The 26,245-nt window shown below is 33.0% G+C and overlaps 2 protein-coding genes across 2 annotated transcripts; one reads left to right on the plus strand and one right to left on the minus strand.

The window, feature by feature from the left end:
- The first annotated feature begins 4,433 nt into the window (after window positions 1-4,433).
- Window positions 4,434-11,976, plus strand: LOTGIDRAFT_232041 (hypothetical protein). Its single transcript, XM_009055607.1, has 13 exons — window positions 4,434-4,652; window positions 5,716-5,860; window positions 6,221-6,271; window positions 6,770-6,948; window positions 7,355-7,466; window positions 7,735-7,833; window positions 7,989-8,082; window positions 8,351-8,431; window positions 8,839-8,933; window positions 9,231-9,450; window positions 9,866-10,005; window positions 10,536-10,841; window positions 11,680-11,976. Exons 1-13 carry the CDS (start codon window positions 4,439-4,441, stop codon window positions 11,708-11,710), a joined length of 1,767 nt encoding a protein of 588 aa, XP_009053855.1. The 5' UTR covers window positions 4,434-4,438; the 3' UTR covers window positions 11,711-11,976.
- Window positions 11,977-12,264: 288 nt separating this feature from the next.
- LOTGIDRAFT_214997 (hypothetical protein) lies at window positions 12,265-25,859 on the minus strand. Its single transcript, XM_009055608.1, has 27 exons — window positions 25,694-25,859; window positions 24,068-24,149; window positions 23,601-23,757; window positions 23,124-23,282; window positions 22,278-22,434; window positions 21,983-22,072; window positions 21,532-21,626; window positions 21,244-21,314; window positions 20,654-20,756; window positions 20,468-20,513; window positions 20,140-20,239; window positions 19,556-19,749; window positions 19,307-19,396; window positions 18,967-19,132; window positions 18,796-18,837; window positions 18,529-18,647; window positions 18,125-18,247; window positions 17,902-17,968; window positions 17,631-17,756; window positions 17,020-17,210; window positions 16,379-16,599; window positions 15,813-15,958; window positions 15,367-15,435; window positions 15,022-15,092; window positions 14,650-14,791; window positions 14,390-14,506; window positions 12,265-14,161 (listed from the first exon to the last, which is right to left on the minus strand). The coding sequence occupies exons 1-27, from the start codon at window positions 25,775-25,777 to the stop codon at window positions 14,079-14,081; spliced, it is 3,111 nt and encodes a 1,036-aa protein (XP_009053856.1). The 5' UTR covers window positions 25,778-25,859; the 3' UTR covers window positions 12,265-14,078.
- Window positions 25,860-26,245: the final 386 nt, after the last annotated feature.

Consider the following 26,245-nt stretch of genomic DNA (forward strand, 5'->3'; position numbering starts at 1 on the left):
GTGTCTAGAATTATCGGCTTTTGAAAGTTGAAAAGACGAGTCGCTTTTTCTTGAGACATATATAAAAGACATCAAGGAGAAAGAGAGAAATAAATTCCTACTTTGAGAATTTTTTGAAGATTTTCGTACATTTCTGTACTTCTGAAGACTATATACATAATATATTCAACACCCAATTCAACCACCTAAATAGCGCATCTTTTGGATAACTTTGTAGTCCAACTAAATCTACATGCTTATACCATGTGATGATAACTCATGTGCATCAAAATAAACGGCACGTATCACGATTATTATACTAGTAGTGTGAAGTATAACGGTATAGTGTCGGGCACCTGAAATGATTTTAAAAGATGAAAATTTGCCTACACCTTATCGCCAAGTGAACGACAATCCAACCTACTTGTTGCAATCCACCATACCTACATTACTCAAATTGTATATATGGGGTTAAACTGTTGGGGGTTAACATGTTAGCTTACTGGACTTGTAGAACCTGTTAAAGAGGAATATCAAATTCATCAAGACATGGTATTAGTTGAACTATGCCTTTGAGGTTTTACCTTTTGACAACATCGTCTACATGTGCTAGTTATAACTCCAAAATGCCTCGTAAAATTGAATTATCACCTGGCGGAATTTAAAGAGATTAAAGTCTTCGTTTTTTATGGAGGAATTGCCATTTTTAATTCACAAGAAATTTGACGGATTATACACTTGATTCTATCGATCCGCACTTTATGGTAGCATTTCGTTTTTATACGAATTCTACATGAAAGGATGTCCGCTCCAATTTGGTTTAACTTGTCTTGATATGAGCACATTACAATACTAAGCGAAAAGACTGCAATACGAAATAATTTGAGTAATGCTATTAAATGGTCTGTATGACCTTATCAAAAACAAAACAAAACAAAACGTATACTTTATTTCTTCTAATTATTTTAATCGAGATCATCAAGTCTAAAGATTTTCTTTAAAATGTCACATCCTAAAACATTTCTTCCTGATATTTTTGTGTGTTTATATATATTAAATGTGTTTGAAATAGAAGTCCGACTGCATTTTTTTGCCGCGTTCAGGAAGACGAAATTTATTTATCAGAATCCCTCATGTCGCTATTCCTATAGTGGAGAGCCAAAAATTCAGTAAACCTGGACTAGCAAAAAATCCCCCCCCCCCCTTTCTTCATTAATGAAGTTTTTATGCCTTTAATGTTTGTTGAAGTACTTGATTTGAAATCTGAACAAAAATCGGAGCTGTTTAAAAGCAAACAATACAAAGAGAATTGGGTGTAAAGTAAGGAATATAAATGTGTCTTTAAACAACTCCAGCGTAAAAATTAATCTCGTGATAATACTTTTGAGTCTGACTTGAGTATGTAATGATATTTGTGTAATAAGGCGTGTTATGCAGAAACAGTAATTGCGTCGGTGACGTCATGAAGTTGTGTTTCTAGAAAAAATTAGTTGAGGAGGCCGAGCAAGGCTCACAAAATTTTCCAGGGTAGGGGCCACAAGCAATTTTTACACTATGTAAAATTATAAGCATCTTTTCTGGGGAATGGGGGACAACCCTCCCCCCCTCCCTCCAGTTTGTTTTTGGAACTAAAGGAATTACAGGAACCACAGGTGTCGGAAGAGGGAAGGTTTAAATCATAAAATAAAGGTCTAAAATAATCACTATTAAATCTTGCTCAGCAAGTCCGCCATTTCATATACAAACCGGCATTTATGTTATAAAATATGATTAGAGCTATATTTAAACGACAGGTTTAGGCGGTGATATTGGGTGATTTAAGCATGACGTCAAACGTAACATGTTTTTTTAACATGCTAAAACCCTTGTTTTTTTTAAATGTAATTTGGTATCACCTTTTGAAAGTATTACAGAATATGAAACATTGGCTCTGTCGTATTTTTAAGAGCGATTTATCTGGCGACTGTTTCTCACTAAGGATTGTTAAGCCGCCCAGTGGATGCGCTAACCTATTGGGGGAACCAATAGGGGACGGGTTGGTGGAAGGGGGGGGGGGGGGGAGGATATTGTCGAGTTTGAGGTACCGCCATTGGTGCGATCCTTGCTGACACTTGCACGATATTTGTCCCCGCAATGCAGCGAGATTAGTCGTAAGCTATATACACGTTGAAATTCGTCTTCCGTCAATATTTCATTAAAATCTGAATGGAGGAGAATTCTAGATATAATATGTACCTAGTAAACCCCGGTAACGCCAGGCCAAACGTCTCTATTATCAGACCTATTCTATGAGATTTTAATTGTCTGTGTTATATTATGATAGGTTGACATCATTTTGTCATGTATTTTGTCAACACCTATTGTAGTCAGATTTTCACTAAACATTAACATGGAAAGGTATAGTAGTTTTGATATATATATTTTGTGAGAATCGAAACCGTTATGCAAAGAATTTGTGATATTTTGAAATTCCAGTCTTTGAGTTGTCAATCAGTATGTTATGTAGGCATGGCAAATATTTGCTGATTTCGTGACTCTAACATGATATTTACAGACCTTTGTAATATCTATTATGTGATATATGAAGTATAAAGTATAAGTATATCTATTAGACCTACTACGAGCACATAAAAGTTCTTTTATGGAGAGCTATAGTCAATACCAGTAGTTGGTTAACTTTACGTTTCATATATTTGAAATATGCTTTTTACCATGTCACTTACTGGTTAGCATGATTTAGGCACATTATAAGCATATGGTTATTATCTGTTATTGGCTACTGTTTAAAAGCTATATACTTGATTTGATTATTGATTATTGGGGATTTAACATGTGGTTATGTGATTTCTTTGTAACACTTTTTGGTCATTATATGGTCACTTTGTAACCATATGAATGCTTTTGGATGGTGACCTGTCGTGACCTTTTGTGATTTATGTGTCACCAAACTGGTGAATATAGCTACCTGCACTAGTTTCATGTGACATGACTAATATACGTGTGTTCATGTGACGTGACTTTGATAGGTGTAATCATTTGATGTAACTTTTATAGGTGTGATGATGTGACTTAAATGTAATGATAACAATAATGATAATAATAATGAAATGTTTAATAACTTTGCTCATGTGACGTGACTTTGACAGATGTGATCATGTGACGTGACTTTAACTTTTACAGGTGTGATCATATGACCTGTTTTTTTTACATACGTATGACTTGCATAGTATGATCTAGTTTATTAACTCCGATACGTATGATCATGTGACATGACTTTGTGATGAGTGATATTGTTGCGTGACTTTGTGATGTTTGATCATGTGACGGACTTCTTTATGTGATCATGTAACGTGACTCTAATACGTGTTATCATGTGACGTAACTTGGAGGATTGATATGGTGTAGTGACTTTGTAATGTGTGATATTGTGACGTGACTTTCAAATGTGTGATATTGACGAGAGTTTGTGATATATGATCAAGTGATGTGACTTTGTGGTGTGATCATGTGACTTGACTCTTTGATGTGTGATCATATATGACTGTTATGTTTGATCCAGTGAATTGACTCTGATACGTGATGCGACTTTCATGATGTCACTCAACGCGTGTGATCACACGACTAATTTTCGTTATGCGACGTGAGTTTGACTCGTGTCGACATCACCAGTGCTTAACTGTACATGAAACATGTATATCACAATATTATCACATTGTGTTTGTCGACCTTTATATTTTTTTTAATGTAATAACAGGCCTACAAGTCATATATAGATCTGATCATGATATATTTTTTCTGGTGATTATTACTATAATTGGTGATTTGATCTTTATCATGTATATAATTTGATATTCGATATACGCGATATATTATGTTGTTGTCAAATTGTCAAGAGTAGAATTTGAGTGTGCTAACGTGCATACTGGTTACTGGTTACCATTATTATTTCTCTTTAGTTAGGATGTACAAGTGGGGTACAGCTAGACGAATCTAACCTTTGTGATACCTTCGTCATAACTTAGCCAAACAGTTAAAGGGATTGTAAAGAGGTATTATAAAAAAATGCGTATCGGTGATACTGAAAGCATCAATTTGCACCATTCAAATTTTCAGTCAAACATCTGTGGGTCCTGCAATTCCACTTACTTTAAATGTTTGATGACGTCACTAATCACGAAGGACCTTAAGTGATAAAGCATAATATTTTTGCAATTAGTGACGTCATCAAACACTTATTTTATTTTTTTTTAGTCGAATTGTAGGAACCACACAAAATAGGAGTGGTGCAAATTTATGTTATCGGTGTCCCTAATAGACATCGTTTATCTAAAAAAGAATCCCATTTAGCCGAATTTTTATTTTTAATGAATTAATCTAACCTTGACCAATCAAAGGGTTAAATGTCGAAACTGACTACCGACTACCCTGATAACAAGATGAATGTTTCATTTTTCAGTTAATGCAGAGAAGAATGAAGATCTATATTTTGGTATGTCTGATTGTATATGTTAATGGACAATTAAGATGGGAGAGTATAGATCGAGGAATAGGAGATGCACCAAGTCCTAGAACCAGGTTTGGATTCGGATATGATTCTATAAGAGATCAAATTATTGTGTTTGGTGGCAACCCTGGTCCCTTGAAGGACACCTGGATTTTCGATGTATCGTCAGGTAAGTTCAAGATTGCGGTAACAGTATATTTTTTTGGACAGAGCATATCCTACTCATCTTTTTGGCACACCTGATAACACTTATACCAGTGGGTTTATTAACTCGCCATCCTTTCTGAGGATACACATAGCTTACGAAGACCTCCGTGAGACATAATAGACCCGTCATCTTCACAATGTCTAGGCATTACGAACTTTGTCTTATGCCTTGACATTAGGCACTTTTCTTGTGAGTTAATAGAATCATACTCTTCCGAATACAACCAAACATAACCCTAGACAGAAATAAAGTAAGCAATATGGCTGTACGTGTGACAACTATAGTTGTTCTCTATTAAAAAGAGAAGTGCCTAATGATGTCAAGGTACTAGACGGGATTCGCCATACCTTGACATACCTTGATATTATGAACGTGTGCAATATACTTCAAAGTGAATTAAAACAAATATTGTACCATCGAATCGGTAGAAGATTTTGAAACATCTTTGGAATACGATAGCCTTTATGTTTCCAGTTCTACCTGTACAGTAGGTCATAATATCTCATTAGTCAAAGAAATTGACAGGGTTAATTTGTTTGTGTGGTTGGCCATATTTTGTGTACAAACATTACTTGATAAATGGCAGTTGGTAGTAATCGACCAGCAATTTATCTAGACGAGTATGAATAATGCCTTATAAAATATTTACTATAGTTCATTGAACAGAGTAAATGATTCATCCATGAATAATTTATGCAATCTTGGCTTTTTACTAATGAAATTACCTGAATCTCGCGAAAAGTACACACAGGCCAATTAAAGATTTCTAATACCTGAGGTTTATTTACTTCTGTGCATAATATTCGTTTGAAGAATATATCAATATATTGATATATAATGATAAAAGCCTAAACATTCTGGGTTGCCCACTGTATTTATTCAATTGAGGAAAAGGGTATACGAGGGTTGTATTGAGAATTTTTCTCCAATATTAAATATCTATTGCGATGTTTGCAGTAGTAGAATTAGGCTCATTTGCATTGTGTTAAGAGATCTCATTAATCTTATTATTAATCCATTTAAGGTGAATGGAGGTTGGTATTAGTGACAGCCAGTCCGGAGGCTAGATTTGGTATGGTCAGTGGAATAAGTGGCGATTTTTTCTACATTGCCACAGGCGAAGGAGAAAACAAACGACATTTTAATGATATCTGGAGGTTTGATTTAAGGTAAACTTGAAATGAACTGTTAAACGATTGGATTATCGGATTGAGGTTATTTTTTAACTAGCAAAACTGATATCAAATCTAATCCGATATTGGCCCGGTTATCGAGACTAATCTTACATTATGGCCCTTGATTAAAGCCTCATCTGAAATTAGATGTTATCCGTAAGGTATTTGCAGTACACATATATGGTTGAAGGGCAGGGCATAAAACTGATTTCATCTTGCACTTGACATTGCCCATGAAAATTGATCCCATAGAGTGAAAAAAGTAAAACCTAAAAAGGCACATAATTCCACACAAATATATGAAATTGTAGAATATAAATCGCATGCCCATTCAATGATTGGATTCAATTTCAGATCAGAAGAGTGGGAAAAACTTCCATCTCAGAGACGACCCGATTTTTACAGGTGAGCTGCATCGAACTTTTGGCAATTTGTCTTAACCGATTTAAGCTAGCTTAATCATTATCAACATTCGGTCAATGTAGTCAAGCACTTTCAAGACCACAATGAAGTTGCAAAGCACTCTCAAGACCACACGATGGTTGTCAAGCATTTTCATTCCACACAGTAGATGTCAGGCACTCTTAAGACCACAATTTCGCTCTCAAGTATTTTGAAGACCACAATGTAGATGTAAAGCACCCTCAAGGCCACACTTTAGCTGTCAAGCACTTTCAATACTACACGGTAGATGTCAAGCACCTTCAAGACCACACAATTGTCGTTTCGCACTTTCAAGTCAGGCCACTTTGGTTGTCATCAAGGCCACACTTTAGTTTATCAAGCACTTTCAAGACCACCCAATTCAGGACGATTGGTTTAGGTCCTTTTTCAATACCATTATTGTGAAAACAGCATGATGTTTGCTTTATTTCACATCTTCGATGCTTCTTTATGTTTCAGTCCATCTGAATGGGCGACCAGAAATGAATCTATGCTAGCACCGGAAGCAAGATTTGGCAGTGTTGGTGGTATATATTTCAATAGTGGTGATGAATTCTTCGTTAATATGGGGTTTGATAACAACAAAAGATATATAAATACATACTCTTATAATGTGAAAGATCTGGGCTGGAATTTTGGTAAGTGGAAATAATAAATTCATTAACCTTAAGCTCGTGCATTTTACAACTATATTGAAAGTGGACATATGACGTTTTCATTTCCAATCTTATATGGAAGCTATATTGCCTTGTCTTAGTTTATGTGGTGATTGTGATGATCATTCATAAGTTCAATATGGTGGAAAAGTAGGACGTAAATCTTCATTTTAACAACATCAACTCTTACCATTCTATATATAAGCTGATATGTATTCTACGTCTGAAGTCTGTATTGAGTACCTTCAATAGAATATCAACAAAAATGACCAATTGTATCTCAATCACCCCAAAGGACAATGTAATTTGCTAACACCATCGTAATAAAAGTTTAGATAGGCCTCTACTTAAATGTTCCCTCCACTTTTCATTATGAGTTTTTTTTCAGTTAACTGTAAAGATTGTAACGACTATAACCCAAGTTATCCTCATGCTAGATGTCTACATGCTGGAACTATGATAGATCGACAAGAATTCGTTATATTTGGTGGCTGTTTGGGGTAAGAAACCGAGTCGATGAGTTTAGATGACCCATCACTTTATAAATCTGAATATAGCTAAATACATCCTTGGTAAAAAAAAAAAGATTTGAAAGTGTTCAATGGGCTTGAATACTTTTAATATCCCGTCTGAAATTCCTTTGATTCAAGGAAAGCTAGGTTTTGTTGCTCAACATGGTCCTGGCGGAATTTCACTTTGTCCACGTTATTTATCAGATCATTAGGTACAGGAAAGTAAGTGAAACTTATTTCGTGTTATTTGTTACAGGGGCGGTGGAACTGGTGGTCCTTGTCCATCTGGTGATTCCTGGAAATATAGTGGTAAAACACAGACTTGGACACTTCTTCCTGATTGTGCTGCTCCGAGGTATTTTCCAGTATCCACTTATATTTCAAGTTCGATTAGCTAAGATTCCAAAGTTTTTATAAACAAACATTTATCCTTTCGTGCATGAAGAAATTTAATATTTGTCAGTCGGAAATGATCCATAAAGGTTACTTACGTCTTGAAAATATTTGTAGAACTTTTGGTGCCATGGCCGCTCTTCCATACACTTATAATAGAAGAAGAGTCGTACTTTATGGTGGAATGGAACATTCGGACCAAATCATTACGGTAGGAAAGGTTCTTCGTCTTAGACCTATATCTTCATATTCAAGACATTTAAAAGTACACTTATGTTTCCATTTTCGAAATTGAAATCCATTCTTTGTAACATAGACTTAGGAATGTTGTAAGTAATGTTAAAAATACATTCAGGTAGCCTATTTTAGGTGCAGAAGTGTTGGAAGTAAAACTCCATTCATTCCATTTCTTTTATAAACGAAGAATGACAGATTAGACTACCTTACAATTAAAATGTAGTAATATAATCATGTTATAGACTCAAACAATACCAGACGATCAGATAGCTGTATATGATCCAGATACTAATACTTGGACTCTACGAAGAACTCTCCCTTTGGTAAGTTCCGTATACTTAATATTCCTTATGTTATTTCTTAGGACTAGTTCTCCAAATTTAACTTCAAAAACATTTTTGAAACCATCGTTTCCTTGTTACAGAATTTTTCTCTTCGCTTTGGTTTATCAAATGTTCTTAGAGCAAGTGTTTATGGACTGATTGATCTGAAACAACGGCTGAAGCGGTGATAGGAATATCGTTCACGCTGTCGGCCATGTTGGAAAAGGCGCGCGCTATTCAAGAACAGACAACTCTAAACTATTTCAAAGGGAAATAACTACCCATAGTTTGTTGAAATAAATATTGGACTACATATGCTTGGTACAATGACAGTTGTCTGTGGTCAGAAAGGATCTCAATTCATGTAATGTGTATTTAACGCATTAGGTTTTTTCATTCTGTCGTAGAATACCACAGTCTCCGTTCCAAATGGAAGAAGTATGGCAGGAATGGCTACAGCTAAAGATGGAATTTATATGTTTGGCGGAATGAATAAAAACAGGTACGTTCATAATAAATATTAAAAATGGAATCTTAATGGGACTCCGACCGATCTTGCAACTATCAAAATTTGCGCTTACTGACGACTAAACGATAACTTTTGCCCCCAGTGGTCGTCAGATGCTGTTGTGAATTAATTTGCAATAAAAATGAATCTAGTAGTCGACCAGTGCGATCGGAATCTGCAACAATTCAGTGCAGTGAAAATCCATTTTGAATCGGATTAGAGATATTGAAGATGTCCCTAGCAAGAAAAGAAATTATTGTTATTACATGTAAACATCGTTCTATATTTCAGTAATACACCAATGAATGATCTATGGATTTTAAGAGGAAGTGTGATTGAAGCAGATGAGTCTGAACTACTGCCATGTACCACAGGATTTATCAACTTTATAGCTGTCCATGCCTATTTAATGGTTATTGGTTGGGGTTTCTTTCTTCAATGGGGTGGTTTTATAGCCCGATATCTCAAGTTTAAAAATCCTCTGTGGTTTTATCTTCATGTAACATTCCAGGTATAGTCTTGTTTTCCCTTCGTATCAATTCTTTTACCTTTAACAAAGGTTGATGCCATATCAAGCAATTTTTTGTGTGATCCTCCCATTTTCTGTAGTCTTTGGATGTACTTACAAGTGATAAGCAGTTGTTGTAGGACTCCATGTAAAATAGAGTTTTAGAAGATTGCAAACTCATACTATGTCCATTATCCTCCTGGTCTCTGTCCGTTTGGACTCTTTTCTGAGTTTAGATGCCCTTCATAGTCCTTGTCCAACAAGTTTTAAGGGGAAAAATCAAATCACAAAGTGTTACGCCTGCAGTTCACAAAGGTGTCGGAATCTATTGCTGATAAGCAATAATTGTTAACATTGCTTTGTTACAACTCAAAGGATATAGAGATATATATAAAGATGTGATTGTTGTCGTCTTCAGATATTTGGTCTATGTTGTGCAATAGCTGGGTTGGTAATGGGTATATTATCAGTACCATTTGATCATCTTAAATTCCCACACTCAATAATAGGTGTTGTTGTAATGGTATTGGGTATACTGCAACCAATTAATGCTTTGATGTAAGTAAACTACATTCATATAGACTGTTGACTAATTGTCATACAATCAACAGAACAAAGCGATGCAAAGAAAAAAAAGCTCTCTTCCTATGCTATTTTCAGAAAAGTGTCCGTTACAGCTCCGAGTCACGCCTGCAAAATAGAGCTTAAAGATAGAGAAGACTGTATGGTAGTCATGCTATGTTCTTGTTATCTGCTGTCATAAGTCCAAATTGGATCTTCCGGATACTTTTAGTCCGGATACTTTTTGCCGCACATCGCGGCGCCAGAGTATGTGTCAGAATGCACTAAATGAATTCATTTTTTCTAAAATTTTCTTGAGAGAACCCTCTATGACACCACCACAGAGTAGCCAAAATTTTGATTTCAGTCTCAGGAGTTGTCCCCCAATTGAGTCAGTCTGTCCCCTATTTGCACCCCCAGTCTGGGAAGGCTGGAGTCGCCACTGCATTCAACCTACCAATAATTCCCTATGTAAACTAGCACTCTCTTAATCCGTTATTGAAGTCTGATATTTTTTCAATTTCCAGACGACCGAACAAACAGCAACCAGATGAAACCAAATCATTCCGTCGAAGATTCTGGGAATTTTTTCACCATTTTGGTGGAAGGTTGGCATTAGTTCTAGCCCTCGTCAACATCTCGTTGGGAGTATTTTTAGCAGTGGTAGCACCCTTACTCTGGATATTGTGGTTTGCCTATTTAGGATTTCTGATCTTAGTATATGCTATTGTTGAATGCGTCAGAAGTTTGAAAGGTCGAAGTCGGAGTTCTCAAAATGGCATGTTTGCAGATAAAAAGAAAAAATATATGATGGAAGGAATGGATAATAATGGGTATAAAAATGAAATTTATGTTAACACAATGAGCGAATCTGCACATTTATAGAACTTGTTTTAGCACCCTAAAATCTTGTATCCTAACTACTACTGTATTTTGTTTGAGAATTTAACCTAACGTTAAAAGTAACAATATTTTTGTATTCAGTTTTACGATCACAGTTCATTTCCATGACACATTTTTTTTAATGTTTTAATTTTTAGAGATTTACTAACATTGATTATTATAATATGCAATCACTCGGACGATCAAAATAGCTCAGTCCCGTAGCTACAAGGGAGCCCCCAAAAAATTGACTTGAAATAATTAAAAAATCAACGGCTAGATATTTTTAGTTCAAACTTTCCGATACATTAAGGAACAATTTCTGTAGATTTTGGTGTATAGTTTTCACGAATTTGAGCTACAAAAAAGCGGAATGTCCTTTTAACACCATTGCCCTTCCAGATACATTACTTACCCCTCCGAACAACCATGTCCGCCGGAAAAAGCTGTAAGTCATGAGAGAATTCCAATAGCCTTTCTAGGTCATTCGAGTTGGAAATAAATGGCGACGCCAGATTCAACAGATCACGGAACTGCACCACCATATTTTCTGACTTCTTTGAACACATCAAATACACACGCCTTGCAGCCTAAATGTTGTACCAATGCATAATGCGGACTAGATTCATCTAACCAGTCATTATCTCTTCTATATGTTCAGCAAATGGCTTTGAAGATATCACTTGATAAACTGAAAGATTCATTATAAATCAGGACGTTAATATAAATCATTTGATGGGGCGTTGTGTTGTGGGTATAATTATGATATCTATTCATGATTTATTATAGGTCAAAGCAATTCATCGATGTGTATCTATAGAGGCTGAAATATTCAATTTCTAAAAAGGGTAACCTGTCTTTTTTTTTTCTTTCATTTTCATGGATTTGTCGTAAAAACCATTGCGCTGGAGATTTTGTTCGTATACATGTATTTTGTTGTGTAACGATATATTGTTTGTTGATGTATATTAGTTAATGTGTTTTGTATATAAGTAATTGTATATTTTTATAATAGATTATTGTATATTATAAAAAGATCTTCTTTGATTGAGATACTTGAGCCCACTATTTAGTTGAGTTACAGGCATCAACTCAGATACATAAAAATCTCATCCTGCATTTCCAGAAATACTTACAAAATTTAATAAAATCTGCAGCTATAAAGTACACGTATAGAATGATCAACAGACAAGGGCGTCAGCAATCTATGTGCACATATAAAATTGGTCTTAACCATTTCAGCTTAAGGGTACAAATATATAACAAATCTGATGACTTTTATAGGAACAAAGGTCAATTTGGAAAAGTAGGGTACAACTAAACTAATAAATAGATCAGATGGAGAAAGTGGAAGTGAGCACAAAAGCACCATATTTTGTCTATTTTTTTTATTTATCCACAGTGGCATAAAATTGCAGGATAAAACAGTTGAATAACAAAATTTTAATTTTTTGCATTTTTCTTATTCCAATAACATTCAATTTAACTTTTAAGTCAACAAAAATTTTAACAGTTGTAGAAAAAAAGAAACAATTCATTTTATATGAACAATTGGGTAAGAATTTCAAACAAGGCGTTTTCACAAAGGAGGTAGCACTTTTTCTTCCATAGAAACTGATCAAAAAAGTCCTAGTCGGTTAGTTTCATTTGTACAAGAATTGAATCGAAATAAAATACTAACAATGGCAGTGAGGCTTTTCCCCCTCAAAGTTATAGAAATTCTGATGCCATAGCCATGCTTTCTAATATTGACTTTCAACTCCAACCACCAGCGAAAAAACTGAAAAGTCTGCTGTGCGTATAGTTTCCGTTGTTAAAACATCACAACCTAAATAAGATTTCAGAGATGAGAAAAACTTATAGCTCAAACCATAGTATCTTCACAGGAAATATTTCAAGGCAACTCGATGCATAAAATTGTGTACAGATAAAACCAACCTTTCATACAATAAGCATTTTGACAAAAGTTTCATTTAACCAAATACAAGTTTTAAAAACCATGCAGAATATATCCATGTTCCTTCAATATTGGTGTACATGGAATATATCATTCTCTATCACTTTATATAGATTTTATAGTGTGCGTTTCATTAAGAAATTATTTCATTGTTATTTCATTTTTTTGTAATATTTAATCTTTTTCTATTTACTTTAACATAACAACCTTACTTTGACTTTTTTCCCCTCAGAATAATGCAAGAAATTTTATCAGTTTTGAAAACACCCTAAATTCCTAGCTCAGATATACTGTCAGAAATATTGGCTTTTATAAAAATGTTTTCTAAATTTTTTTTTATGTGTATTTGTGACAGCATTATTCAAATTTCAAGTCTGACGTCTGTTATTCTGTTTATATTATATAAGGGCCTTTAATGTCCACGATACACTAGATTTTAGTGGAATATCAAGAGCCACAGACATCAGAATGAAAATTGGAATAATGCAAATTGATGCTATCAGTGTCACAAACACACATACAAAATCTCTTTTCATTCCTCTAAAGATAATCTAAGAATTCTGCTTAATATCATTTCTGAGAGTTCACATATTTTGACTGTAATGTATAAGCTTACAAATGATGAAAGCTGTTTAAGAAAATATAAGGATGATGGAAACAAAGGAAATATGGGATTACAAAAGCTTGAAATAATATTAAAACAAGCAGGAGTTGGAACAAAATTTGGGGTTGAAAGATATTTTCATGCCAGTAACAAAATAAATAGTATGTAAGGTTGAAAACATAGCCACAAAAACACGAAGAATAACACACACGACGGACGAAACAAAATCTTGGTGTTCAGAATTATCTGCTCTTCATAATAACTCTCTAGTTGATAAAGGTAATAATGATATCACTTGAAGTTGTCCAACCTAGTTAGCTACTATCACAGACGAACAGTCACATATTATGGAAAACAAATATATTGGATTAGCGTCGTTCAATGGAATAAGTTGCCCGTGTGGTTGTTGATTAAACATGGCCAAACATAAAGCAGCAACTGAAGTCCGACTAGCAGTGATAGTAAAGGAATCTAGCTGGAAGCAAACATTAGTTTGTATTTCAACGAGTCACTATCACACATTGTTTATTGTCCTCTCAAACTGAGGTGCTTTCATTTGCTGCGTTATTTTTGTTATGTAAACATTCAAAGCTTGTCTATGATTTTGTTTATCACACTTTAGGATATTCAATTTCCACCAAAATTAAAACTTTGTGGCACTGATGTCGTAGTAAAACTATAACCTCCTCTTTCTTCAATTTGTTTCGATTCTAAAAAGAAAAATTGTATAACATGAGTTTATGGGGTTCTGCATTTTTAAGAACCAAATTGGAAGTTGTGGCCATGTTTTTTTACGTCAAGGTGAAGGTTTGAGAAGTTCTGAAAATTGGTGCAACACTTTTTTTTTAATTACACGACATTTTAAAGTAGTAAATACAAGAGGTATTGAACACAGTATCTTCCTTAATATCCATCTGGGTTAAAAACCTGTACATTACCTGCTACTGCTCTTCTCTGATCTGCCAATTTAAAAACATCTTCCAGTTCTTTTCTCTGTTCATTATCTAATCCAGATGTTAGGGCATTATACCAATTAGGATCACTTTGTTGTAAATCTACAATTTATTTATTATTGCATTTTAATCTAGAAGATATCTATAGAATAACTGAACACAAAATAGATTTTGCTTGGACAACTTAAACATAATATATCCATTTATCATTTAAGTGTATTGTTTGTGTTTGAAATGGTACTTACGAATTAAAATATTTTTAAAGCCTATATATTCATCTACTGGTGTATTTTCTTCATCTATAGGTGTTTGAAAACTTTCTAATGCTGTTTCTTCACGACCATCATCAGAATAATCATCATCACTATCAGTATCATCACCATTAACCTAGACATATTAACATAAGTCTCTGACATTTTCATCAAGTTTTAAGTGGAAACCAAGGAAATTTTTATTGATTCTTATATTTTTTTTTTACAAAATGTGCCCCATGAAAGAAAACCTATTTCGTGCACCACATGTAATGAATTTTTTAAAATAGTCATAGAGTATAGAAAAGCCAAATTAAACACAAGATTTGAAATAAATTTATTCTGATGGAAGGTGAGTTTACTTACAGATTTTTCTAACTTTTCTAAATATTCTTTACCACTTTCATCTATATCATCTTCATCACTATCTAATACTTCTACAACAACAATACAGTAATTCTATGACTATGACTTATCAGATCTATTCACTATGTACATTTAACTTGATGTAAATTAAGATAAATTAGAAAGTTAACATAAAGAGGTCTCTAGGACAACCAACAACCAATTTAAGGATAAATAAGGCTTTATCAGATGGCAAGGCTCATGCTTAGACATATCTTTCAAACTGCAGATTATTTTTGTCAATTCCAGCTGCTTTTGGCTTGGTTTCATTTGTCATAATCTTATGAATGACAATATTTTACTGACCTTCATCTCCATCTCCTTCTTCATCTTCATCATCATCACTATCACTGTCACTGTTATCTTGAGCTCTACCTGTTAAAAATAACAACACACGTTTCAGTTTCAACTCTGAGTTGTATTTGAGGATGATGGAAACAAGTATATTTTACAAGGATAAAAACTTAGTTTCACCAAGGATCCTTTCTACCAACTGGTCCTTGGCCAAACTTCTTGGTATAGATATTTCCCAGATTACCTGTACCCATTTACTGTTACTGCTGGTCGATTAGTGAAGATGTCTTATTCATGGTCATCAGACTTTCACACACTGACCGAGATTAGAACTTGCAGCACCGTTTGTTTAACTTAACTAAGTAAATGATATCATGTAAAGAACCAAAGCTCGACTGTACTACAGAAACCCATATAACTGATTTCAAGCATCTAACAGACAAGCAATCTGTACTTACTAGTATATGCACGTTTTAAGCCTTTAAATAAAAGTAAGGCTGCTGGTAAAATCTGTGATGAAATGGCTGATATTTCTTCTGGTCTAGTATTAGGTGTATTAATTAACGAACATAAACCAAGAACACTAATTTTTCTATCATGTAAACTGAAATATAAGATTAATTTTTGGTAATCATACACATTAATATCTTGAGACAAAAGTCAATTCTTCCTACTTCCTTAACAGCTGGAATGTCACATTGCACTTTTGCATTATTAGAGTTCATCAAGGGTATCCATAACTGAATACTTTGAAGTTGTTCTTGAATTAGAATAAACAGCGATTTGATTGGATTGTACGTCAGCGAATACAGGCAATCAGAGTCCTAGGCAGAAAAGCTCGACTTTCTGTAGAGGTGTATAATCTAGGCTAGAAAGGTGGCTGTTGCAATAAAGGTGTAAGTATAAAGTTGGTAATAGCTTGACATTGTGAAGATGATTAACCACAGACATAGAATATTTCAAACCAGAAATTATGAATTAAGTAGCAGAAGCTTAAATGTTCTGGAAAATTCTATTTACTCACCCTAAGAAACAGTCAGTGTCATTCAACCATTGTTTTAAGAACTGTGCTAAGAAAGGTACTTGGACATTAGGTAGTTGGATTTTAGACAGGGTATCCAGTAATAATGGAGTATTATAATATAAGGCTGCTATAACAACTTGTAGACACATTGTACGTAATTCTGATGACTGTACATCTCTAGTTAATCTCTGTAGTACTAACTCTACAAAACTAGGCACCACCTAAAAATAGATCATAAAGAAATTACATCTTATTTTTTTACATGATTGCGCCAATAAAGAGGGCCTCATGCAGTGTGCAATGAGAAAATTTGCCAGGCCATCCTGTTCTCTGTAGAATCTGAACCATACAGGGTTCTCAACTCTAAGCTTAAAGCTCCACAGGAGTAGCACTGTCAGACCTCAACACTGCATCACTGATTGGGAAACCGTGTTGATATTTAAACCCCTGCAGATTTTCATTACGGAAATTGTGAAAGAAATTCCCGCATAAAATGAGGAAACTAACAGGTGATACAGATTTAACATTTTTTTTTGGTAAAGGCAAGAGGTAGCAGACACAAACCAACCAGTACCAAGTGGTTTGGTCAAGCTAGTTATGTTCCTTCCTTAATAACTTCTGGCCTATTACTAAATACTTACATGATCAACTTTTCCTGGACATTGTAATAAAATAACTTCTAATAATTTAGCTGCATGACATTCTGCATCTTCTCCTTCATCACCAGTCAATACTGCTTTACACATTTCATATATAACTTGTATATGGTGGGGATTAGCTAGGAACGCTTCAGTATCAACTGTTATATAGTTGTGAAGTGCAGGCATCATGTCTAAAATATAATAAATTATGTTTAAGTCAACAGTCATGGACTTTATCACATCATAAACTAATTAACTGTTCAATTCTGTTCATAAAGATTTAAGTCTAATCTTGTACAAAAGAACTATGTTCAATCATGTTCATAAAATAATTGACCATGTTCAATCTTGTTCATAAAGAACTGTGTTCAATCTTGTTCATAAAGAATCAAGTTCTGTGATTTTACTATGGTATGTTACCAGCCATGTTGCAGCTATACTCTGTCCCATTCAGCAAGAAATCAGCTAGACAAGGTTGTCCGATTTCATCTCCCTTAGATCCCTTCAGATTCATCATGAATTTGTCTATAACAAGGCATTTGTATTTAGTCAGTTTTCACATGAGCCTTTTTTCTTTGAAAATAGTTCAGATACTTTAAACTTTAACTTACCGGTGAAATAGTCCCGACCATCTTTCTGAAACATTTGATAAATCATACCAAATACTTCCCACATATGATGGGAGATCTGTGTACTAGTTAAACTATATATTAGTGATAAAACTTCATCGTAAAAATCTGTAAAACATAAAAATAAAAGATGTTAAATGGAATTTATTTGTATATTCCTTGAAATTTTTATCCTGAAGATCCTAAGTAATGCTTGCTACATCTGTTGATTGTAAACAGAAACAATCCTCAAATCTGAAAACCTATGACCTACCTATCATTTGTTGTTGTAAAATCATTCCGATTACATTGAGCACAATTCCTTCTAACTGGGTAATAATCTATAATAGAACAATACAATTGCTACAAATAAACATTTATAATGCTCAAATAATTGACATTGGTACATTTGGGAAAGGAAAGGTTTGCAAGATAACTGTGAGCACTATTTACTGTTTTTTTTGGGCATATTAATTGGTAATTCAAACTGTATTTACCTCTTTTTGGTCCTCCATAACATTTAAAATAGTTTCCATTGTGTTCAAAATACCAAGAGCTGTAATAGCTTTCTCTTCTGAATCATCAAAATCACCAGACAAGACTTGGGCAAAAGTTTCAGCCTACAATCATAATATAATAGAAGTTAAACCTTGGAATCATACAACTTCTTGTTGGGCTAACAAAATGTGTTATGCAAAGCTGTCTGCAATCAGGGGAATGTTGCCAAGAGCCCCATTAGCCTTATTGATAGATTTTCAACTGTCGAGGATAGAGGAAAAAACTATTTAATGTAATTCTTTACTGTACTCTCATTCTACAGCACTCACAGGGGAAACCCCTAACAACTAAAGCAACTGGAGTAAACTGGATATTAAATCACTGGTTTCAACTAAATACTTACTAAATGTGTTGTCATCTCCACTGCTACAGGGATCATATCATCAACATAAGTACAAACAAATTTCTGCATAACTCCAGTTAAATCATCATTTTCAGTTTCTCGAATAACCTTCAATAATTCTGAAAACAAAAATAACACAAAAAAAATTAACAAAACAAAAAACCAACATTAACTGATTAACAAATTAATCTACATTTCAATTAATCAGAAGTATTTTGAAGCACATTAATGTCTTAGTTGAAAATCTGTAGTTGAAAAAACACTTACCTAATACAATTTCTTTTATATGGGGTTTTAAATAGTTCTTTGCTGAAAACAAAAGAAAGATGGCAATTATGGAAATAGTAAAGAATAGCTGATAAGAAATATACTAAATATTCATTTATTTAACCATTTCAAAGTGATTGAAAAGAGTTTTCTACATGTTTTAAATTTTACCTTTTTCTTGGTCAGTAATCAACATTTGTAGAGCCATGGCAGCTTCAACTCTAACTGGTAAATCTTTATCAGTACAATGACATGCTTTTATTAACTCTATAGCATTGGTTAGATTCATTGGATTCTTGTATTTCAACTTGGAGAAACTTCTTATAACCCAGCAAGCCTGCAAAAAATGTATCTAGTTTGTACATCCCAAAAACATACAGAAAATCTACTTTATTGAATTGAAATTTGGACTCTACAAAAGTGTTGCCTGTTTGCCAGAAGGGTTACTAGTGCTAAGGAAGAAGATACATATCTAATTTGGTGGAACTACTAGAATGTTAGATTGACTTACCTTGGCTCTAAGATAACCCTGTTCACATGTAAAAGCAGGGAAAACATGGTTGGTTAACATCAGTTCTACTTGATCTTTATAAATTTTTCTCTGAAAATAAAATCAACATTCTTTACTGGCAAATTGGTTCATTTCAGTGAGAGCTAATGTAATAAAAGTTTGGCTTTACACTAAGTACAGGAATGGAAAAAGTCATGCTGAGTTCAATCTCAAGCTTTGCGCATTTAAGAAAAAAATTTGAAGCTGTACCTTGAGTAAGACTTCAGCTACAGCTCCTATCATATGTAATGCACCATCTTTCTGTCTTGGTTCAACATTAGGACCAGTTAATACAGACATACAGAAACCCATTGCCTTGTTTAATACTTCTTTACGTTTAGCAGCTGCTGTATAGAATACAGTCTGGGCAGCCATTACAGGTGAGAAAAAATCTTCAAATACATCTGAAATTAAAATTGGTTTGGGTTACTACATCTGGCCCTATTCAAAATAACAGCTCTTGGGTTGCTTGGAACAAATCCCAAAATAAGAAAATTGCAGAAGTAACATTAATGTCTTGTGTTTGTGATGTAATCTTGCTAATCAAAGTTAACACAAATCTGCTTTATTTAACCTATTTACCCAAATAATTGATATATACCGTAAACTTCACATCTTACATCTTGATAAATACAAGGTATAGCATAATACAGATCCATTTTGAATCATATTACGTTCAAATGAGTTTAAAAGGTACAAAACTCAATTCTTAACCTATCAAATGCCCCAGACTACTAACAAAGCTATATGGGTGATACCAGTTAATTCAATATGTCATTATGAGGAATACATACCATATTTAATTCTAATATATTCATGTGGATTGGTATTCCATAATTCTTCATCTTCATCACTATGACACATGAGAGGAAATATCACATTGGATATCATTGTCTACAAGAAATCAAAGTACAGATTACTACCATGGCAAGTTGTTGTCAAATGGGTATGTGATAAAATAAGCAATTTTGATATTACTACAAACTACACAGTCATAAGGGTGATTTTATCATTTTCGTTATCAATACTATTACAGGTACGAAGATACAAGATTTCCCTCAGCACATCAGATGCTCCAAGAAATGTCAGATTTAGAAAATTGATTATTAGTAAAGCACTTACCTGTACATGTGGTTTAATGAAACCCCAAGAGAAGGCATGACCAATACTGAAAATAGAAACAAATTATTAATCATACAAAACTGCAAATTTTTTCAATATTGCTAAAACGGGACCCTAATGTTCAATCCATGTAACACATAGTTGTTGGTAAAATCAATTGAAAATGTATACTACTGTCAAACTTACCCTTCATTGATATAGTTAAGAGCTTGTTGAATAACTCTAGGAGCTGTATATATTTTACGTTGATATTGATCTAAAACTTTCATAAATACTTGTAATATACCACCTAAAAACACAAATATGACAGAATATTTACTTCAATATTTTGTTTTTATTAGATGTACAAGAATACAAATATGATGTCATTTCTCTTTCTTATATTCCTTAGATTTGTGTTATCAGGGGCCTTATTCTTAAAAATTTAAGATATCAGTATTTCAATCATCTTGGTCAATAACTTAAATTGATTTTAAATTTAGTTCTATTATCCAATCAGATTACTGTATTTCTTAAAATATGGATTTTATTTAAGTTAAGTTTTGTAGAATAAGACCCCTGGGATAGAATTTTTGAATAGTAAATTTAACAAATTAACTTATTAATATTTAACTTTTCCAACACTTCTGAATAACCATAAAATTAACAACTGTATGAATAGCCTAGCTTCTGAAGCACATAATATCAACACCATGAATCTCAAATAGAACTATTAGTGCAAAGTATTATTCATTATTTCCTTAATTATTGGCATATTAGCCAGATTAACTACAAACCTGAAAAGCTCTTTAAATACCAGTCGGCAAAATCAGAATATTCTTTAGTAACATTTCCAGGACTACCATATCTAAATAGAGAGAAATAATTAAATAATATTTGAATCAATTCTCTATAGAATCGAACAGAAACAACATTGGGATACATTTACCAAATTAGTCAATCTTCTTGATACAGATCCTTCTTTGATCATTGTAACCATGGCAAGCTGGTTATAAGAACCTTATGTGCTGAACCAGAATAAAAGTGATGTCTTTTAAAATTGAACTTTTTACTTCAGTAATTACCTTTCAAATAATCTAGATAGAATATGTGCTGCCCATTTCTTAACTTTCCACCAAGCTAACTCTGGTCTATCGTCTTCATCAATCTGATTAGTTTCCTGTAAAAACACAGTTTAGATGAAATGTTAACCACATGTCAAAATAATTCACAGACCAAAGACATTTATATCTCAACATTTTTCACAATGATTTAATACGAGAAATGGAATAGTGTATTAAGTTAAGTACTGAGCTCTTGTTTAGATCTTAAACATGGACAGCCTGCATCACACAAAGCCTCACTTAATATCAGCTGTCTGACTTGTAACATTGACAGGGGGGAATAGAATCAAAAGAGTCAAGGTATTATACTGTCTTCCTAATCTTTAATGAAGAGTATGTCTATTCACTTTGGTTCTATATTTTGAGATTTCAGTATTGATCAGGATATTTTTCAAGCAAAATTTGTACTTACAGGTGGAACATCACGATCAACTATCTGTCTGAAAACTTCCATCCATTGTGTAAAAACTTCTCTAGTAATAGTATCTAATGGTAGGAAATTCTACAAGTAAATAAACAAGAATTATGAGAGTTAAATTTCACAACTTTTATTTTGAAAAGTGTTGAAGTAGTAAAGAGCAACCCAATAATGTCAATGCAGGTTGTATACCTTAAAAGTAAAATCAATGGCAGACATCCATTATCTTTTACATCAAATCAAATCAAAATGGAAACTAATCACCTACTGTTACATCAAATAAACTCACCTGTGTAAAAGCATAGAATATTTTAAGAATTTGTTTTTGGATTAAATTAGATAATTCAGTTTGGTCAGGTAACAAATGTACAATTCTTTCATATAACAAAGGTAACATGGCTGTCATGGTATCATCAAACGCTTTCCTTTCATCTAATCTTTTATATCTACAATTGAGAAAGAGACCCATAAAAACATTCAGATTTCATCTGAGACTTTCTTATAAACATTTACTCTCTGACTACACTGTTTTCTGAATTGAAATTTGGCCGTTATTTTCATATGAACTGAAATATCAATTACAAAATACTTACAAAGGTTCTAAGATTGTCTTTGGGTTGATCAAAATGTTAACCATTGGGAAAGTTAATATTTGATTTTTTCAGTCAGAAAAGTAGGTCATTTTCACATGGATTTTTTGGAAGGAAAATCAACTTCAAATGCAAATTCACTGAACCTTAAATTTCTATCGACCCGAAAACATTCTAAGACAAACGGCATTAAGTTGAAATTTTATTTTGAATATTCATGAAATTAGAGAACAAATTCAATTCAATGCTCAATGTAGTCAGACTGTTGTAACTTTTGCCTAATTTCATTTTGAAACTGTGCATGGATAAATTTGCTTGATCCAAGAAATATATTATGGCAATTAATCCATGCAGTTTCATTAAATAATTTCCTAAACCTTATAAACAAATTGATAGAAAAGTATATAATGTAGCAGGTTTGAATGCATTATTTTTTAACAAGAGACTAAAAACATCTGTGAATTAAAAAAGGAATTTTCCTGAAATCCTTTTCCATCAGAACAATATATTTTCAACAAACAAAAAATTAATTCATTTTGACTTACTCATAAACTTTCACTAGCTGATATAAAGCCATAAGTCCTCCCATCAGTACACCATGATTATCTGCTCGGACATACAGAGCAATCTTTTCAACAACTGTGGGCCATCTTCCAGGAAAATCATGCTTGAAAATATGGCTGATACATACACATAGCTGCAATCTATAACATAGAAAATACAGATTTACTAGGTCGGTAAATAAATTTTGGAGAGTTCACACAACTTATGTTATTTTTAATCATATTACTCGTGAAAATTAGAAAATTCTTTGAACACAATCTTTCTGAACTTGATTACACCAAAAACTGAATTTAAGAACAGTCTAATAAATTCTACATTCAATTTGCTGTTGATTTGGAACCCATATCTTATAACAGTCTGAGCATAGATATTTCATTTTGAGGATAGTAAATTCAACATTATGATTAAGATTCCAAATAAGTTACAAAATACTGAAATGAATAAGCTTTTTTATATACCTAATTAGTTCAGGAGCTTGAATTATAGCTTCAATAATGTTCTCTCTGATAGCAGCTCTATCTTGTTCATGAATACTAAATGGTACAGGATCACCAGGGTTTTCAGCTTCACGGTCAGCCCAAAACTGGGTTACCATATTCTTCATGTAAACAGCACCTAAGTTAATCAAGTAAACACCATAAGTTACTATCAAGTTCTATGGTTTTTTTTTTTTTTGACAGTACAGAGCTATGGAGGACCAGTTAGCAAGCATAACCCATCTAAACCTAATCTTTCTTAAAATATTGGATATTCACATCTCAAAATAAGTAATTTTCATCAAAAAATAAATAAGTCTAAAAAAATACAGATACCCAACCGTTCATGAAGATATATTATTGTCAAACTCTTCAAATTATCCAATCAAAAGTATATTCAATACTTATAGTTTTTTTTAAATTTGTTTATGCAGATATAAAATGTTTACCTGCTTGTCTTACTGGCATATCAACCTGATCTCCCATTAACAGTTGAAGAAGTACTGGTGAGAATCCAATGATCTTGTGAATCTAAAAGATTACAATATCAAACATAATAAATAATTGTCAAAATACGTATTAATATTCCTACTTGCTCTACAACTAATGTATTTAACATTGTTTCAAGAGTGAAAATATTTATTATTTTAATCATAATTTCATACCAGCTAACGGAGTTGTAGTGACAGTAAAAGGAAACTCAATTAAGAAATGATAGGTAAACAAAAATAAGCAAACAAAAGTCTGAACACCTTGTGTATAAATACCCAATACCACTGTTTTCAGATTCGCTTTTTGCTTTTTATGAAAAAACAATATTGTTTTTTTCATAATCACTAGACCTGAGATATCATCGTCTGCTAGAATATATTTCAGTGAAAGAAGAGTTCCATGTCAGCAGAAAAAATCTATGTAAGACAATGTGGGCCATAATCTTATGTTGTTTCAATGCATTTTAGCAATAAACCACCCCTACATTTTACTTATCTTCTTTTTTCAGTCACTTAAAATTTTAGCAAAATCTTTTATCTTTGAAGCAATTGGCATTAGTGATAATGAATTGTTATTAAAGGACTAAACTGGTTTATTTTCAAAGTGAAGAATTACGCTACTTATGCGTGAATCTATATCTAAACCCTTTATATAGTTTCTATAAATGTACCTGGCCACCCAGGAATCGTTTTTAACATCAAATTTTAAGTTTTCTATCATATTTGACACAAGGCCAGGACAGTGTTTTCTAGTGAAGAGTTTCTTAGCGTCTGGGAAAGGAATTACGAGACTCAGGACATGCGCAGGTTTTGTTTACAAATAGCTACGAATTTTAGATCAGAAATATAACAATTAACTTTTGTTTGTTACATGTAAATTATGAATTATTATCATTATAGCAAAATTCACAAAATCACAATGATGAGAAATGAAAATAATGAAGTTGATCGCTACTTTTATTTTCTTTTATGAAAGGTAAGGGGCATCTTCCTTCATGTGTTGGCATGAAGTATTATGTATTTCACGGTCTTGCCCTTTAAAGATAAATACTAAGAAAAGATTATAAAACATGTTTTTTTTTTACTTAATTATAGATCAAAATATTTTTAACATGAAATTAACTGTATACTTTATTAAGTAACATAGTGTATATCATGTGGAATGTCAATTGTATAAAATTGACTGTTCTATTTATCTATTTATTAGCTTAACATTTTAATCTTATAATGACAAGAATGAAGTAAATTCTATTAAGAAACAAGTCAGTGGTGGCAATTTGCCATTAAATTGAGTAATTGAATCATGTGCTGACTGAAATATGTCAGCTAAGAACAAAAGCACGTGGGCCAAACTTCGATTCAGAGATACGAAATTGAAAAGAGTGCAAGTCAAGTCAACATTAGGCCCTTGATCAAAATATTGAAATGTTAAACTACAAAAATAATTATCAGCCTGTTCTTAGTCCCTCTTATAAGACGGGAAACAATCGAATTAATCACAAAACTGTCTATTTTTAAAAGAAATTATTCTTATTCAGTTAGTCATTCTGCCATTTTGGTAATTTTTTAGATCGGAATACTTACCTCAGTAAGTTGTTGTTCGGCCTGCTCCCTCTGCCCTGGATCAAGGGTGGCACGGAGGACTTCTATTAATTTGGCTGGATCCATGACAATAATTATATAATGATATTTACAATATTTTTTTCTGTATTTTTGTCAAAATAAGCGACTTTTCTCAACGTGTTCGGTGACCGACCGCGCCAATCGGGAACTTTATTGCCCATGCGCAAGAATTGTCATTGTCGTAAAACATTATTACATATTTCCAAAAAACACAAGAAATCCAACCACTAATCATTGAAATTGACTTATCTATCAGAATAAGGAAATATCATTAATATATTAGAATTGTTCATCGTAAAATAAAATTAGATAAATCACAACATCATACCAATTTACGACAAAAAGCACGTGATTGTTAGAAACGTAAACAAACTCAAAGAAGTAGAAGTGAGAGAAGTTCACTTAAAATTATTCATCAGATGGTTTCAAAGTTTATTCCTGAAGATTATTGTTTTTATGAAAAGAAGACAAAATGTAAATTACTTTTTCTTTTGTAAATTAATTCGACAAAGG

This window comes from Lottia gigantea (genome assembly GCF_000327385.1).
Source record: "Lottia gigantea unplaced genomic scaffold LOTGIsca_25, whole genome shotgun sequence".
NCBI lineage: Eukaryota > Metazoa > Mollusca > Gastropoda > Lottiidae > Lottia > Lottia gigantea.

Bases quoted from the DNA above. Each gene is read 5' to 3' on its own strand.
- LOTGIDRAFT_232041 (XM_009055607.1), top strand. From the start codon at position 4,439: ATGCAGAGAAGAATGAAGATCTATATTTTGGTATGTCTGATTGTATAT. The intron at 6,949-7,354 runs GTAAGTGGAAAT...GTTTTTTTTCAG, and splicing joins AGATCTGGGCTGGAATTTTG to TTAACTGTAAAGATTGTAAC. The intron at 9,451-9,865 runs GTATAGTCTTGT...TGTCGTCTTCAG, and splicing joins ATCTTCATGTAACATTCCAG to ATATTTGGTCTATGTTGTGC.
- LOTGIDRAFT_214997 (XM_009055608.1), bottom strand. From the start codon at position 25,777: ATGGATCCAGCCAAATTAATAGAAGTCCTCCGTGCCACCCTTGATCCA. The intron at 24,150-25,693 runs GTAAGTATTCCG...GTAATCTTTTAG, and splicing joins CCGAACAACAACTTACTGAG to ATTCACAAGATCATTGGATT. The intron at 23,283-23,600 runs GTATATAAAAAA...TCTATGTTATAG, and splicing joins CAAGCTCCTGAACTAATTAG to ATTGCAGCTATGTGTATGTA.